Source organism: Quercus lobata, chromosome 3 (genome assembly GCF_001633185.2).
Source record: "Quercus lobata isolate SW786 chromosome 3, ValleyOak3.0 Primary Assembly, whole genome shotgun sequence".
In the NCBI taxonomy this organism is placed as follows: Eukaryota; Viridiplantae; Streptophyta; class Magnoliopsida; order Fagales; family Fagaceae; genus Quercus; species Quercus lobata.
Genome location: NC_044906.1, coordinates 27,354,587 through 27,370,365, shown reverse-complemented (window position 1 = coordinate 27,370,365; position 15,779 = coordinate 27,354,587). Strand labels below are relative to the sequence as shown.

The 15,779-nt window shown below is 32.8% G+C and overlaps 1 protein-coding gene across 2 annotated transcripts in view; it reads left to right on the top strand.

Moving 5' to 3' along the window:
• LOC115980104 (40S ribosomal protein S15-1-like) overlaps positions 1-15,779 on the top strand; it is a 77,879-nt gene that overhangs the window by 61,511 nt on the left and 589 nt on the right. Inside the window, exons 1-3 of one of the 2 annotated variants that reach the window (XM_031102374.1) lie at positions 14,454-14,558; positions 14,649-14,800; positions 14,894-14,951. In XM_031102374.1, the coding sequence (XP_030958234.1) occupies positions 14,556-14,558; positions 14,649-14,800; positions 14,894-14,951 (213 nt within the window). In that variant the 5' untranslated portion in view covers positions 14,454-14,555. Of the gene's footprint in view, positions 1-14,453; positions 14,559-14,648; positions 14,801-14,893; positions 14,952-15,779 lie in introns of those variants that run through there. The other variant, XM_031102375.1, reaches the window with a different exon arrangement.

Below are 15,779 nucleotides of genomic sequence, written 5' to 3'. Positions count from 1 at the left end.
CACAACCTTTTGCACTCGATTATTACTTGTTAGCTTAGGCCCTCGGGCCATGATTTTAAATTAAAATAAAACATAAAAGTTAAAGAAAAAAAATTCTTGCAATGGCATCCAAATGCCCATGGTTCACTGTCAAAGCCACATCTAAGGTTGGTTTTGTTACCAAATAGAAAATATAATAATAATAATTTTTTTTAATACAAAATAAAAATTCTACTCTAACCTAATCTAAATGTATATTTGTGTGAAACTCTCTTCTGAAAACTTGAACTCCAGCTATTGCCCCTCGCATTCTACAAACATTTATACTAGAGAAATGACCATTATGCCAAAGGTGTATAGTGGTAATAATAATAAGTTTTAGGAAGTCTTATGTCCTAGTGTAATACTAAGATTATGTTGTGATGCACGGTCTAATTATATAAAGGTGTAAAATAAGAAAATATACATTGAACTAGTTGCAAACTCGTGCTACACACGAAACCTACCTATTTGTGTGGTAAACTAAAATAATTATATAAAATCTTAAATTGATTATGAATTTATATCATTACATGAATTTATACCATTACATGAATTTCTCCTATTTGACTTCAATTTTTGTTACGATTTGATAAAGAAGTCATTGCTTCAATGTGTGATAGCTTGTAAAAAATCTGCCAATTGGTTTCAAATATTAAAATTTCCAAAAGGCCAAAAAATATTAAAGAATCAGAAGATTCACTACCTCTAAATTATTGAAATAAAACAAAATATATATAACTGCACAATAAAGAAATATAATAGAAAAATAGGTTACCTTCAAAAGAATATATATTTCATGGTATAACCGTTGAAATTTGCTAAACAGGTTCAAATATTGCACTAACTAATGCAAAAATGTAGATGTTAAAACTTTCAAAATGCCAATAAAAAAATACAAATATATATATATATATATATATATTTATATTTATATATAACTACCCACAGGAGAAATATGAAAGAATGATGAACTACCCTTAAAAGAATAAGTCATAGCTATAGTTGTTGAAATCTACAAGACAGTTTCAATTATTACAAAAAATGAATCGAAAATATTGGCAGTTAAAACTTCCATCGAGAAGATTTAGTGCATAGAAATTACAAACATAAAACAAAAAAATATATGACTACACAATAGTGAAATATAAGAGAAAAATGAGTTACTCTTAAAAGAAGGATTTTTTTTTTCCAATTAGCATCATTTTAACAACAATGCTGTTAGTTGGCATGTTTTTGAAACATTATAGCAAACTAGCATCTCGAGTTCAATGAAGGAAATTGAGTCTCACACACTCGATTTTGATGCTCTGGAAGGCTAATGTGGAAATTTTTATACAAGTAGAACTTGAGTATTAAAGACTCAAGTCCTTTTTTATGTTTTACAAATCTGAGAAATGGAGAAGAAGAAGAAGAACAGACCCATACCCAAGGAGAAGAAGAAAACACACAGTAAAACCAAACTCGCTCAGTGAAGTCACCTGCAAAAATCAAACCCACCCACGCAAAACCAAACCCACCCACCTATTGCCATCTTTGTTAACTCACCTACAAAACCAAACCCACTTGCAAAACTCTTTCTTCTTCTTCCCCAAAACAGAACTTCCATGTGTACAAAAGATCTACATCGGACTCTACTAGAGCATCAAGATCGAGTGTATTAGACTCGTAAGAAACTCAAGATGCTGATTTGCTAAAATGTTTCAAAAACATGCTAACAAACGAAATTGTGGCTAAAATGATACTAAATGGAAAAAAAATATTCCTCAAAAGAATAATTCATGGCTATTACTATTGAAATTCACTGAATAGTTTTAGATATTGCAAAAAAAAAAAAATCAGAGCCTAGAAATTACTAAAACATAATAAACATAAATGGATACACAATAAAGAGATATAGGACAAAAATGGGTTAAATATTCAAAGACTTTTGGTTTGCTTAGGGTTTTTGGGTTTCATGTTTCACGTTTCACATTTGATATATGGATGTAGGGTTTTTAAAAAATTAATTAACTTTAGAATTTTATTAATTCTATTATTTTTTTACTTGTTGATGTGGAAAAATTGTGAGAGCCTCAAATTCTACTTAGCAAGCTTTGAGAAAGTAAAAAAATAAATAAAAATCAGAGGCTTCAATTTTATAGTATTTATATAGATTTGTCGAGGAAAAAAAATGAAATAATAGTAGAGGTTACCACATGACTTAGCTAGTCAACATAACCCAGCTTTCAAAAGTCATATGACTTAGCTAGTCAACACAACCTAGCTCTCAAAAGTCTGAGACGTGGGAGAAAAGCTAGTCAATGATGTATCCTGATTGTCAATTACAATAATTATAATTATAAAGACTTTTTTTTTTTAAAGGAAACTTGTAACTTTATTAGGATGAAGATAAATTCAGTACATCATGAGTAATAGCTAACTTAATCAGTGATGGATTTTCTTTTATCCAGGTTACAAAATTATCACTATTGACTATATCTTTAGCATGTTTAGCCAAAATATATGCAGGCTTATTATCTTGACACCTCACATAAGATACTTGAACTACACTAAAATTCTAGAGCTAATTATATACCCCAGCTAAGATATTTGAGATAATCATAGGTGGTGTTCATAAACTCAAGAGAGCATCTAACAGGATCTTGGAGTCATATTCAAGGATCACTTCCCTTGTACCAACATCCCAAGCAAATAAAACCCCAACCTCCATAGCTTTGGCCTCAATTCCCAAAGGTCCTAGTGGTTGTTCAACTTGTTCGCTTAAAGTTGCTATCACCCTACCTTCATGGTCTCGGATTACCACACCCACCCCAGCCTAGCCAAATTAACTAAAAACAGCTCCATAAAGACTTAGGTAAGCTAGGTGTGCCCTAATTGTCAATTACAATAATTATAATTATAAAGACTTGTGAAAGTTGGGTGTGTAGACTAGCTTTTCTCCTACGTCTCAAAGACTAAAAATTTTGAAGACTTATTGTGAAAGCTAGGTGTATTGACTAGCTAATTACAATAATAATAAAATGTTGTGTTGAGTCTATTCACTATCTTCTGAAAAAAAAAAAAGGTGTATTGACTATAATTACAATAATAATAAAATGTTGTGTTGAGTCTATTCACTATCTTCTAAAAAAAAAAAAGGTGTATTGACTAGTTAATTACAATAATAATAAAATGTTGTGTCGAGTCTATTGACTATCTTCTAGAAGGAAAAAAAAAAAAAAAAAAATCTATTGACTAACTTTTCTATTGAAAGTCTTGTTAATAAATTTTTTGGTAAAATACTATTTTTGTCCTTAAACTTTACTAAAAGTTTTTTTATTCCTAAACTTTTAAATTTTTTTTTTTTTTTCATTCTTAAAATTTGTAAACAATTTTTTTCAATAGTTTAGAGACAAAAATAGGAATGAAAAAAAAAATTCAATACTTTAGGGATAAAAAAGAACTATTTTTAAAGTTTAAGAACTAAAGTAAAACATTTTCAATAGTTTCAGGATTAAAAAAACAAACTTTTTCTATAGTTTAAGGACAAAAAATGAATTTGTTAAAGTTTAGGGATTATAAACGAACTTTTGATAAAATTTAGGAACCAAAATAGTGTTTTATTCAAGATTTTTTTAACCAGCATAAATTAAAAGCAAATTAAGTTCTTACAAATTGACTCAATCGAGTCTCAAAGTTATCAAACAGTAAAAAAAACATATTACATCAGAGGGAGGGTTAACAAAAACAACAAAATCAGTTAGTTGGGAACACAGACACCTTTTAGCCAAATCATTTGCATACCTATTAGTTCCCTAGCACTGATTTGATTGGTCGGTAAAAGTTAAGAGCATTAGAGCACTAGCAATGAACAAAGTTTCTCTCCAAATTAGTTTGATGATAAACTTTTCAAACTTCTCATATATCTTTTTTTGTTGTTGTGAATTTTGAAAATCTGATCGTTGAATTTCATGTTTCTTATGTTCTTAACATCAAATTTCATTCAAATTGGATGTTATTTATTATTAGATTAATAAACTTATTTTTTATACACAACTTTATATCACAAGAACTTGAAATTTTAACATTTATTTGATGACATAGCAATTGATTTTTGATTTTTTAGAAATTTTGCAAGCATGAAAAATATAACAATAACATGTAATCTAACAGTTAGATTTTCAAAATTCATACTCAATTTAAAAATATAGGAGGAGTTTGTAGGGTTTCTCTCCAAACTAATTTGGAGAGAAACTTTATTCACTAGCGATGGGGGATAAAAAAATAAAAAGAAAACACATATTTTACATTCTCAAACACTATTTTATCTATTTTACCAACCCATCCAACAATACACCTAACATCCTAGTTTTTATTTTTACATACAACCTAATAAAATAATATAAACTACCTGATAAAATAATAAAATGTACTCTTCTCTCTATCTCTTTCCTCCCACTCTCTTTTTCTCTTCACCCACAATTACAAGATTAAAAAACTATTTTTTCTTTACAATCCATGAACAGTAAGATTGCATATATGCAACCTTACTGTAGTAAGGTTGCAAATTTTTTACAGTATACAAACTCAGATGAAATGGATTTTAGGTGTCTTGGGTTGTAAAATAATAATTGATGGTATTTACACTAGGGATGGCAATGGGACAGGATGGGGCTGAAGGATGGGGTTTTCATTCTCGCCCCGCATGGTATTGTCTTGCCCCATTCCCGCCCCACCCCGCATGACGAGAAAAACTTTCTCACCCTATCATCGCCCCTTGGGGCCCCGCGAAGCCCCGCCCCACCCCGTAAAACCTTACTCTTTTGTTAATTTGCCCTACAATTAGTACAATTTTTTTTTAATGAAACCTATTTCATTAATAAAAATATACTTAAAATTACAACTAAATTTATCCCATCAAATCAAATCAATTTTTAGAAAAAAATTGAATAATATATCCAAGTGTTTAACAAGACAATCACAAAAAAAAAAAAAAAAAAAAAAAAAAAAATTCTCATAGTATAACACATAACAAAATAAAGGCAAAGAACCACATTAGGTAGAATAAAATAAACTAATATTGATATGTTTGTTTAAATAGTAGGGTTTTAGGATATGAAAATTTTACAATTATAACCCTTAGCAACGCAGGGATGGGAAGGGACGGGGCAGGGTGGGTCTAAAAAATCTAAATCCATCCCCACCCCGCCCCATAATGCGGAGCTAAAATCTTGCCCCATCCTCGCCCTACCACCTTTGCGGGGCGGGGAAAACCCGCGTGGGGCGAAGTGGGGAGGGGTGGGCTAATTAGCGAGGCGGGGCAAAATTCCCATCCCTAAACGGCATGTCTCCATCAAAGTTTAAAATTACACCAATTCATGTGAATGTGGAAGTTTAGAAATTTTCTTAGTTACCTCTAATAATGCATTGGTTGCTTTCAACAAGGAAATGCATACAATAAATAAAGGCCTACTAAATCCATATCATGTCATTGTTGAAATAGAGTCCAAACTTTAAATTCATGCGCTAAATGCTAATTCAAGTTTTGCGTTTTCCTTCAAGTCTTTCACGCGCATTCTTTCTCTTGTCTGCAAGTATTCTATTGTGATGTGCAAACTATGTTGGATCAAAATATGAATGTGGATCGGTGTTCTTCAACAATCACCTCAATGTGGAAATATAAGGCATGCAATGACCAACCCATATTATTTACGACGTTTTTTGCAAGTTGAAGGAAAAAAAAGATGTATATTTCTCCAAGTTTCAATTTGCAAACAGGGTCACTTTCACTCATCATCTATTGAAGAAAGTCCTTTCGTTAAGACAAAATTGTCAATTACTTCAAAATTGCCTATCACCGAATAAAACAATGTTTAGGTAGTTGTTAGCAAGTTGAAGAAAATAACAAGGATGTAGGCCTACTCAGTCTCTGTCATTGCATAAATTAGATTCACTAATTTGAAAGTATATTTCTTTACGATTCAATTTTCAAACAAGATCACTTTCAAGTTCTTGGATTATTGATTGGTATCTTCTAATAATAGCTCCAAACTCTTATTGGCACTAGGGGAATGGATTGAGAATTCATAGTGTGACCTTGTGGTATCATTTATCAATTCGTAGTTGCTGGGTCCAGACGTCTTTGTTCAGTCTTTTCTTACTTTTATATATAAAATTCTATCTTCTTTTCAAAAGAAATAATAAAATAATAATGTTATTAATTAAATATTGTGAAAGACCAAAACAAATGCAATTTTAATGAGAGTTAATAGACAGTTTAATGGAATACTAACTAAGGTCTTAATTGAATACTTTTAAAACTTAGAGAACTGAATTGAACAAAAGTAGAGTTAGAGTATTGAAATGAATTATGGTGAAACATAGGGGGTGGGTTTTATATTTTAGCCTAAATTATAATGACTCTTTCTCCTAATTAATGCAATTTTTTTTTTTTTTTAGACAAACATCTAAAACCAGTTGAGGACTGTAGGGATGGCAATAGGGCAGGGCGGGTCCAAAAGATGGGGTCTTCGTCCCTGCCCCACAAGCTTTTGTCTTGCCCCATCCCCGCCCCGCCTCGCATGATGGAGAAAATTTTCTTGCCCCATCTCCACCCCTTGGGGCCCCACAAAGCCCCGCCCCACCCTGTAAAATTCTATTTTTTGTTAATTTGTCCTACAATTAGTACATTTTTTTTAATGAAACCTATTTCATTAATAAAAAAATTACAACTAAATTTATCCCATCAAATCAAATCAATTTTTAGAAAAAATTGAATAATATATCAAATTGTTTAACAAGACAATCATTAAAATAAAAAATAAAAAATAAAAAAAAAATCTTATAGTATAACACATGACAAAATAAAGGCAGAGAACCGCATTGAGTAGAATAAAATAAGCTAATATTAAGGCTGTGTTTGGTTGCCGTAAAACGTTTTCCGAAAAATACATATTTTCCGGAAATGCTAATTTCCGGAAAAGGAAAATATTTCTGTATGTTTGGTTGCATTTCAAAAAATTTTCCGAAAAATATTTTCTAGTGTTTGGAAAAGAAGAAGGAAAACACAAATTCAAGAAAACACAAGCCACAACCCAGAAAAAAATCATCCACGACGACAAATTCAGTCCGACGACCGCGCCGGCGATCGCGATCCGAGATCGCGATCGCGATCGACGACACGAGATCGCGATCGCGATCCACGGCGCGATCGCGATCTCACCTTCTTCGCGAGATCGCGATCGCGATCGACGCGGCGAGATCGCGATCTCGCGAAGCACTGCGCCGATCGCGATCGACGCGGCGAGATCGCGATCTCGCGAAGCACTGCGCCGATCGCGATCGACGCTGCGAGATCGCGATCCACGGCGCGATCGTGATCCGAGATTGCGATCGACTCGGCGAGATCGCGATCTTGCGAAGCACTGCGCCGATCACGATCGGCGCTGCGAGATCGCGATCTCGCGAAGCACGGCACAATCGCGATCGACGCTTAGCAATCGACGGCACGGACTGGAGCTCGACTGGGTTCGTCGACAATCATCAGACTGGACTGGAGCTCGCCTTCCTCACTCGCGCTCGCTCTCTCCCATTTTCTGGAATTCATTTGAAGTGAATATAGGAACGGAAATTCATTTCCGTGGTCAAAGCCTTTTTTTTTTTCAGTCAACGGAAATCAATTTCCGAAAAATTCTATTTTCCGAACCAACCAAACACCCGCATTTCCGGAAATGATTTTCACCCAAAACAAACACAGCCTAATATGTATGTTTAAATAGTAGGGTTTTAGGATATGAAAAATTTATAATTATAACCCTTAGCAATGCGGGATGGGGTGGGGCGGGGCAGGTCTAAAAAGTCTAAACCCATCCTCACCTCGCCCCGTGGTGTGGGGCTAAAATCTTGCCCCATCCTTGCCCCACCACCTTTGCGGGGTGGGGAAAACCCGCAAGGGATGAAGCAGGGGGGGGGCGGGTTAAGTAGGGTGGGAAACAATTGCCATCCCTAATTTACACCCCCAATGTTAGTGCTTTTATCATCTCATTTTGTAAAATCTCTATTTTGACATACCAAAAAGTTCCTTTTCTACTTTACAAGACCCCTAAAGAATACACATTATGGCTGTGTTTGGGACGATTGAAAATGTTGGTCATCCATGTCATATTAGTAGGGGAGGTCCAAAACTCGTTGACAGTCAATTACAACAATAATGAATTTATTAAAATGTTTTGTTGACTAGCTTTTCTACTAAAGAGCATTCCCGTCTCATTTTGTAAAATTTCTATAATTTTGTCTAGACATGGCAAAACGGGCGGGTCGGGTCGGGTCACGGTTCAAACGGGTCACGAGTCAAAAACGGGTCATTTTAAGCGGGTTGAAAACGGATTTGGGTCAATCAGGTTGCGAGTCGGGTCGGGTTAGGTCGGGTCGACCCGTATTTTTCACATGAAATTTTTTATTTTTTTATTTTTTTATAAAGAAAACAATATGTATTTGCCATTTGGATAGTTATGCAACATATTACTTGATGTAAAATGCATTATTTTGAATTCACTACTTATATCAAGAATAAACTCAGTTAAACTTGTTAATACTTATTCAATAATTTTAAAATTATACAAATCCTAACATTGCTATCTAAAACAAAATAACACAAAGATAAGTAAAACAAATATACAAGTTTTATTTTTACACAATATCAACATTCCAAAAAAAAAAAAAATTACAAACGACTTATTGGATAACTCATTTGATAAAGAATAAAAACATATAAGAAAGTTACAATTTTAAAAATTAATTTTATAATCTATTATCAATTGTGGTTGACACTTTATTTCAATTTGAGATATACATTAAAGTTTGATTGCTTACTTATTTATACCTAGTCTCTTTTATGAAGATCATATCATTGTTAAGCAGCACACACTCTAGGAAATATCATAATTTATTTTGAAAAGCCGTTTATTTTGAACATAAATTGTTAAAAAATAGATCTAAGCATTCATAATTTATGCTAATTTGATACTTTGACTTTACTATTTTCACATTTGTGAATGTGTCTTACACATATCTACAATTTTAAATCTGTTTTTAACTTTACTGTAACCAGAATATCTTGGCATGTACTTTGCTATTTAATATCTAAAAATCTTTACTCATTACAGAATGCTCAACCATTTCTTTTTCAATTAATTTGCATGCAGTTATGTAAATGTATCAATTGTTTCCTTAAAGTTCACAATAAACAATTAAACCAATATTGTCTTAATTTCACTATTTTTTTTTACCAAAAAAAAAGTTTTGAAAAAATGGTTCGGGTTTGGGTTCGGGTCGGGTCGCGGGTCGGGTCGGGTTGACCCGCAAAAAACACGGGTCGGGTCATGAGTCAACCCGTTTTTGCTTCAGGTCAAAAAATCGGGTCGGGTCGGGTCGGGTCAGAAAATTCTGACCCGTTTTGCCATGTCTAGTTTTGTCTACAAAGTTATTTTTTCTACTTCATATACCAAAAAAGCAACACAATCTACATTCCATTTGCCATTTTATAGCACATTATATAAAATAATATTATGCTCAGATTCCCTTGAGGCTGAAAAGTTTCCTGCAAGCTCCATTGTTGTGATCCCCGCTGCCCAATGTTGAGATCCAGATATGCCATGCAACGTCAAGAATCGTGATTCAAATTGGATCATGAGAGAGGAGAGAGAGGAATGGAATTTTAAAAAAAAATTATAGAAAATTTTGAATAATATACAAAAGCTACAGATATCTTATATATTTACGAGACCATTGTATTTAAAATAATTGCGAAATGCATGACTTCTTTTTTTTAGAAGAAAATGCATGACTAAAAGTAGAGATTTCTTATCTTTTTTATCTGCAATACCATCTATAAATTGCAAAAACTTTATTATAGAACAATAAATGGGAATGCTCTATTATATTACATTTATTTCTAACCATGCTTTCTTTTCTTTGGCAAGTTGTCCACCATTGATGCTCAATCATCCCTATTTTCAAATTTATGGCATGCTTCCCAAATGTTGGGAGATTCTATTAACTATCCTAATAAGTGGGTGTTTTTTTCCCCAAATAAGGGAAAAAAATTATGAAGTTTCTTCCTACTTAATATCTTATCACTTCCTCTAAAAAGAATGAATTGTGAAATGTCAGTAGAAAATATTGGAAGTAACATAAACAACACTATACAAACTGTTTTTGGTCATCGATCATAGGTAAAAGTAGTCAAATGCTATCTCTATTTACAGTTTTCAATGCATTAAAACTATGAAATGTCAGTAGAAAATATTGGAAGTAACGTTAACAACACTACACAAAAAAAAAAATGTTGTTTTTGTCATCAATCATAGGTAAAATTAGTCAAATGCTATCTTTGTCTACAATTTTTTGTGCCTTAAGGGCTTGTTTGATATGTGAGTTTAAACAACAATTTTTAATGTTTAAATATTGAAAACTATTTGAGTCATAGTTTGGTAGTTGTGTTTAATTAAGGGAGTTTGAGTCACAGTTTTCAATTTAGGGTATTTAAACACTACATTTTGAGAACACATCCAAAATATTTTTCAATTTTTGAGTAACAATGTTCAATGACATTGTTGTAAATATTTTGAAAGCACGAGACCCATTGATAGAACAACATGCACTTTTTCTTTTCTCTCTCCAACATGGCTTACTTTTTCTTTCTTTTTTCTCTCTCTCGCACAAACCCACATTGGTGGTTGTCTTCTTCCTTTCTCTCTCTCTCTCTTTTTTTTTTTTTTTTGGGTGTTTGCTGTTTTGCTGGTTTCTTCTTCCAAATCAAACAAAGCCCATTTAAATTTAATCCCCACCAACAAAAAAACCAGAGCAACAAAACGTCAAACCCAAAAAAACAAAACCTATTTGAATTTAATCTCTGCCCACAAAACGCAAACCAAATCAAACATCTAGAGCAAACAAAAGAAAGAAACAATAAATGAGAAACAAAGGTGTTGGGACATGAGGCTAAGAGAGACAAAGAGAAGGAGAATCATGGGTTTTCTATGAAGAGAAAAGAAAGATGGAATCTGATAGTAATAAGGGGAAAAATTCTCTCATAAAATAAAATGGTACTGAATTACTGTTCATGTCAGATAATTACCTACTTAAAACACACACACACACTCATATAATCATACCAAACACATAATTATGTTTTTCAATTTTAAAAATTTGTTAGTAGACACATGGGACCAAACACATTTTTTGTATTTTAAGTATTTTAAACACATGTTTGCACAACACTTTTTAAACCCCAATTTTCACATCATTTTAAAAACTATTACTCAAACTTCCTTACCAAATAGGCCATTAGTCTTGGGAAACAATATCAATTGAATTTTTATAGATCATAATGACTGGCTTTTCATTAAAAAAATAATAATAACAAAATAAGAAACTTCTTCTTACTTATCCAATTTTATCATTTCATCTAAAATAAATAAATAGTTAAATGTAAGTAGAAAATATTGGAAGTAATCTGAACAATACTACATCAAAATAATGTTGTTTTTGGTCATCAATCATAGGTATAAGTAGTCAAATTCTATCTCTATCTACAATTTTCGATGCCTTACACTTTGTTTAGTATTGGTAAACACCATAAAGACTAGCATTTCTACAAAAAGGTCATCTTGACAAAAATTTTGAGGATGTAACATTTGCACTCTTATTTCACTATAGCAAATTTTCAAATGTAAAATATTTTTAGGCTTTTGGTGTAATATGTTAAAAAGTTTAAACATAAACCACAAAAATCGGTGGCTCACCCACCGAAACTGCTAATGCCAAAGGTTCAATGATTGAACAACCAGCATCGGAACCCAGCCATCGAGCTTCAACAACCCAACCATCAAATGGTAGATGAAGAGCTACTGTGTTTGTAAAATGTTTTACTAAAATTTATAACAATTTATAAGAAGATAATTTTTTCAAGTTTGACCAAATTTTACAATGAAACAAAATATCTTATGTAAATATTTTACAACAAATCAAATGGAACATTAATAAAAACACTTAAAATTTGAGGTACTTTGGATTATTTTCATCTAAAATTTTAAATTTTGGATTTGTACCCCTAATCCCTAATGTTAATTCATTCAACATTTATTTTGGGACAACAAAGACTACACAAAAATAGAAAAATAATATTCACAACCCTCCAGTCCTTTTGGGCTGCGAAAGACATTGGGCTCCTAGAGACAATGAAAATATTTCAAATGGAAATAGGCAAGGGCCGTGCGAACGCATGCCCCTATGGCAGCAAATAATGACGTAGGTTCTCCCACTTGGGGAGACCTTATGCTAGCACCCCTCTTAAAGAATTATGCTAAGGACACAATTTTTGGCATAATTTTTTACAAAATGACCTGGTCTTCTACATATAAAACAGGCCCCTACCATCTTGTAAAATCATATTGTAAATTGTAATATTCAGGAAGATGGAAGAAAAAATCCTCCAGACATGAACATGTTAGCTATGGATCCTGACCCCCAAACCCAATTTTTTAGAACCCCAAAGCTTGAAAGAATATATGCATGGTTTATCTGCCAATTGTATTTGTTGTTTTGTACCCTTGCGTTTTGCCTTAAGCTCCCACATTGAAAATGCAGGATGAAAGAGAGAACACAATTTCGAAAACTGTGGTGTTCTTATAGCCTATAAGTATCCAAAAGGGAATCTTAATTAACTAAACTTAACCAAGCACTGCACCATTTTGATGGGAATCACATACTTTAATCTTATTAAGTATACTAACATCTTCATTCAGCAAAAAAAAAAAAAAAAAGAAAAAAGAAAAAAGAAATAAAGAAGTGTACTAACATCTTCACGGAAGGCCATTGTAGAGCACCACTTATTACATTAACATCCAAATAAGTAAGATGAAACCAGACCAATTACTTGGATGTCTTTAATTCTTCAACGGCCTTACTACTATTCATATAATGAGTCCAATTTCGCCCACAAAACAATGTTATGCGAGTAGTTATTTTGTCCCATTAGCAAACGATATTGTGCTGATTGTGTGAGGATCCTAACAAATGGTATCAAACCTAGGGATAGCTCTCCTTTGAGTTGTGGTGGGTAAGGCCTAATTTAGTTATGTCCCACATTACTTAAGTGAGTGTGCCAAACTGGGTTCATAAGAAGGATGCCTCACTAATTGTTGCAAGGGCTCTTCCCACGAGATTTAGTGTCACATATGGAAGAACAGTACTGTATGCATATCTATTACTTATAAATTCGAAATAAGTAGTCAAAATATCAATTCAAATGACTTTGTAGACATTTAAAAAAAATTATAATCTATATCTAAATACAATTTTTAATAATAGTAATATTATATTAAATAATAATAATAAAAATATTATTAACCAAATAATTGAACCAATTACCTAATGTTTGTACCAATAAACCATCATACCACTCATTGGTTATTTGATACTTGTAAACTTGTTTTAGAGTTTTGGGCTTCTACCACTAATTGGAAGATACATGTATCTCATCATGTACATGAATTACTTTGTTGGTTGAGTTAGCGAGGCATGTGCGTTAAATATGACAAGGACAAATGCTATCTTTACTTTTTTTTTTTGCTGAATTCTTCCCATTGGTGGTTGAAACCCAAGGTTCCAAAAATTTTTGGAACCAAGCTTTGTCCTAATACTTGGTACAATTTTAAGATAAAAGTTTATAAGTCCAAATCAATTTGAAATTGTGTTCGTTCAACCCATTATGTGACGATTGAAGAGATTATTCATGTGTAGTTTTAGTTACATAATTTTTTTAATGAGTGGTGTGACCTGTTTAAGTAATACATATACAGCTAAGAGCCTTGTATCTCAATTGGTTTGCTCTTCCTTGTGTTTTCAACATATCTAGGGTTCAAATCCTTCATTCCCAGATATAACTATTAAATTATTAAAAAAATAATAATACACATGGGTAGTTTATATAAATTGTCATGTAGTGAGTTTGAGAAGATAGTTCCAAACCAATTTCGTACTAAACTTTGTCCCAATTCCAATTACTATAATTGAGATTGAACCTTGTATTCTACACTTTTAGCCATCCCTTTTTCTTTTGTATTGAATTTTAGCCCTTTTTTTATATATATCCAAAGGATACACCATTGTGTCATAATGGTTTTTAGTTAGGATTTTTTTTTTCTTTTTTTGTTGAGAAAATGGTTAGGATTTTAGTAATAAAATTAAATCCACAAGTATCAAAATGTGTGCATAAGATAGGATACTGGTAATTTAAAATACTCTCTAGACAATCTAAACACTAATTGGCTTCTTCTCCCAAAAAAAAAAAAAAAATCCTAATTGCCGCAAGCCCACATCACAGAACCCTAATGGATGGCCTGACCGATCCGGCCCATCAAACCCATGGCCCAGTATTAAATACCCAACTCCCCATACCTGGTCTCTCACATTAGCCAGAGCAAGCAGCAGCAGCAGCGAACTAGGGTTTCTCTGAATCGCCGCATTTCTCATCTCATCTAATCAATCGAATCATGGTGAGAACGCCTCCTCCTCTCTCTCTCTCTCTCTCTCTCTCTGTATGTTAGTCTGGGCTTGTTTTTGATCAATGGGGTTTTTGGTTTCAGGCGGATGTGGAAGCTGATGTGGCGGTGGCTGGGCAGCCCCCAAAGAAGAGGACGTTCAAGAAGTTCAGCTTCAGAGGCGTCGACTTGGATGCTCTTCTCGACATGTCCACCGACGACCTCGTCAAGCTCTTCACTGCCAGAGCTCGCAGAAGGTACTCTCTTTGTTTTTTTTCTTCATATATTTCATCTTTCATTTTTATTTGCTTTAGAATTGTTTTATTAATTTTGTGTGTGGAATTTTTTAGGTTTCAGAGGGGTTTGAAGCGAAAGCCCATGGCTTTGATCAAGAAATTGCGCAAAGCTGTAACCATCTCTCTCTATCTCTTTAAATTTTTACATATTTTGAAAATCTGGGTATTTTGTTTTTAACAGTGTTATTTATTTATTATGTTAGTTGCAAATAGTTAGTTTTGTATTGCTTGAGTAGTTTTTATATGTGGCTGATTTAGCATGGAAGAGAGGGCTATGAGAGCATTATAACAGATTTACTTTTGAATCAGCAAGTTTTTAATTTGTTTAAGAACTCCCATTTCCCCCTTTATTATTCTGTGGACTCTTTTGGGGTTCGATTGGGGATTAGTATGTCTATACTTTTTTGGGGATTGGATAAGAACTTCATATGGTTGAATCAAGAGACATGGATGTGAATGTGGGATAAGAATGTGTATATTTATGGTCAAACTATTTACTTTGTTATCTTGTTTAAGTCTAAGCTTTTGTAAAATTTATAGCCGTATTACACCTCCAACTAAAATGGAGGCCTTTCTTAAAGTATTATATGAGAATTCAGAGCCATAGTGGTTGTATTTTTATTTTTCTTTTTCTTTTTCTTTTACTATCTTGTAATGGATGATGAAGGAAAGCATGCTTTAGTTGCTTGATGAAAAAAAAGGAAAAAAAAAAAAAACAAATTGTCCCTTTATCGTTCTCTCATGGAACTGTTACTGTGCCACTCTTGGATGGTTTAGGAAGTACAACATGAATTTAAAACAAAACATGATTTCTGAGTAGGTTGTTTAAGGTGTGCTTGGTTTCATTCCTGCTTTGATGTAATGGAATCAATATCTATACACGTTTAAGATCTCGGCCATAGTAATAACACTATTCTTCCAAATCTCTATGTCTCATGTT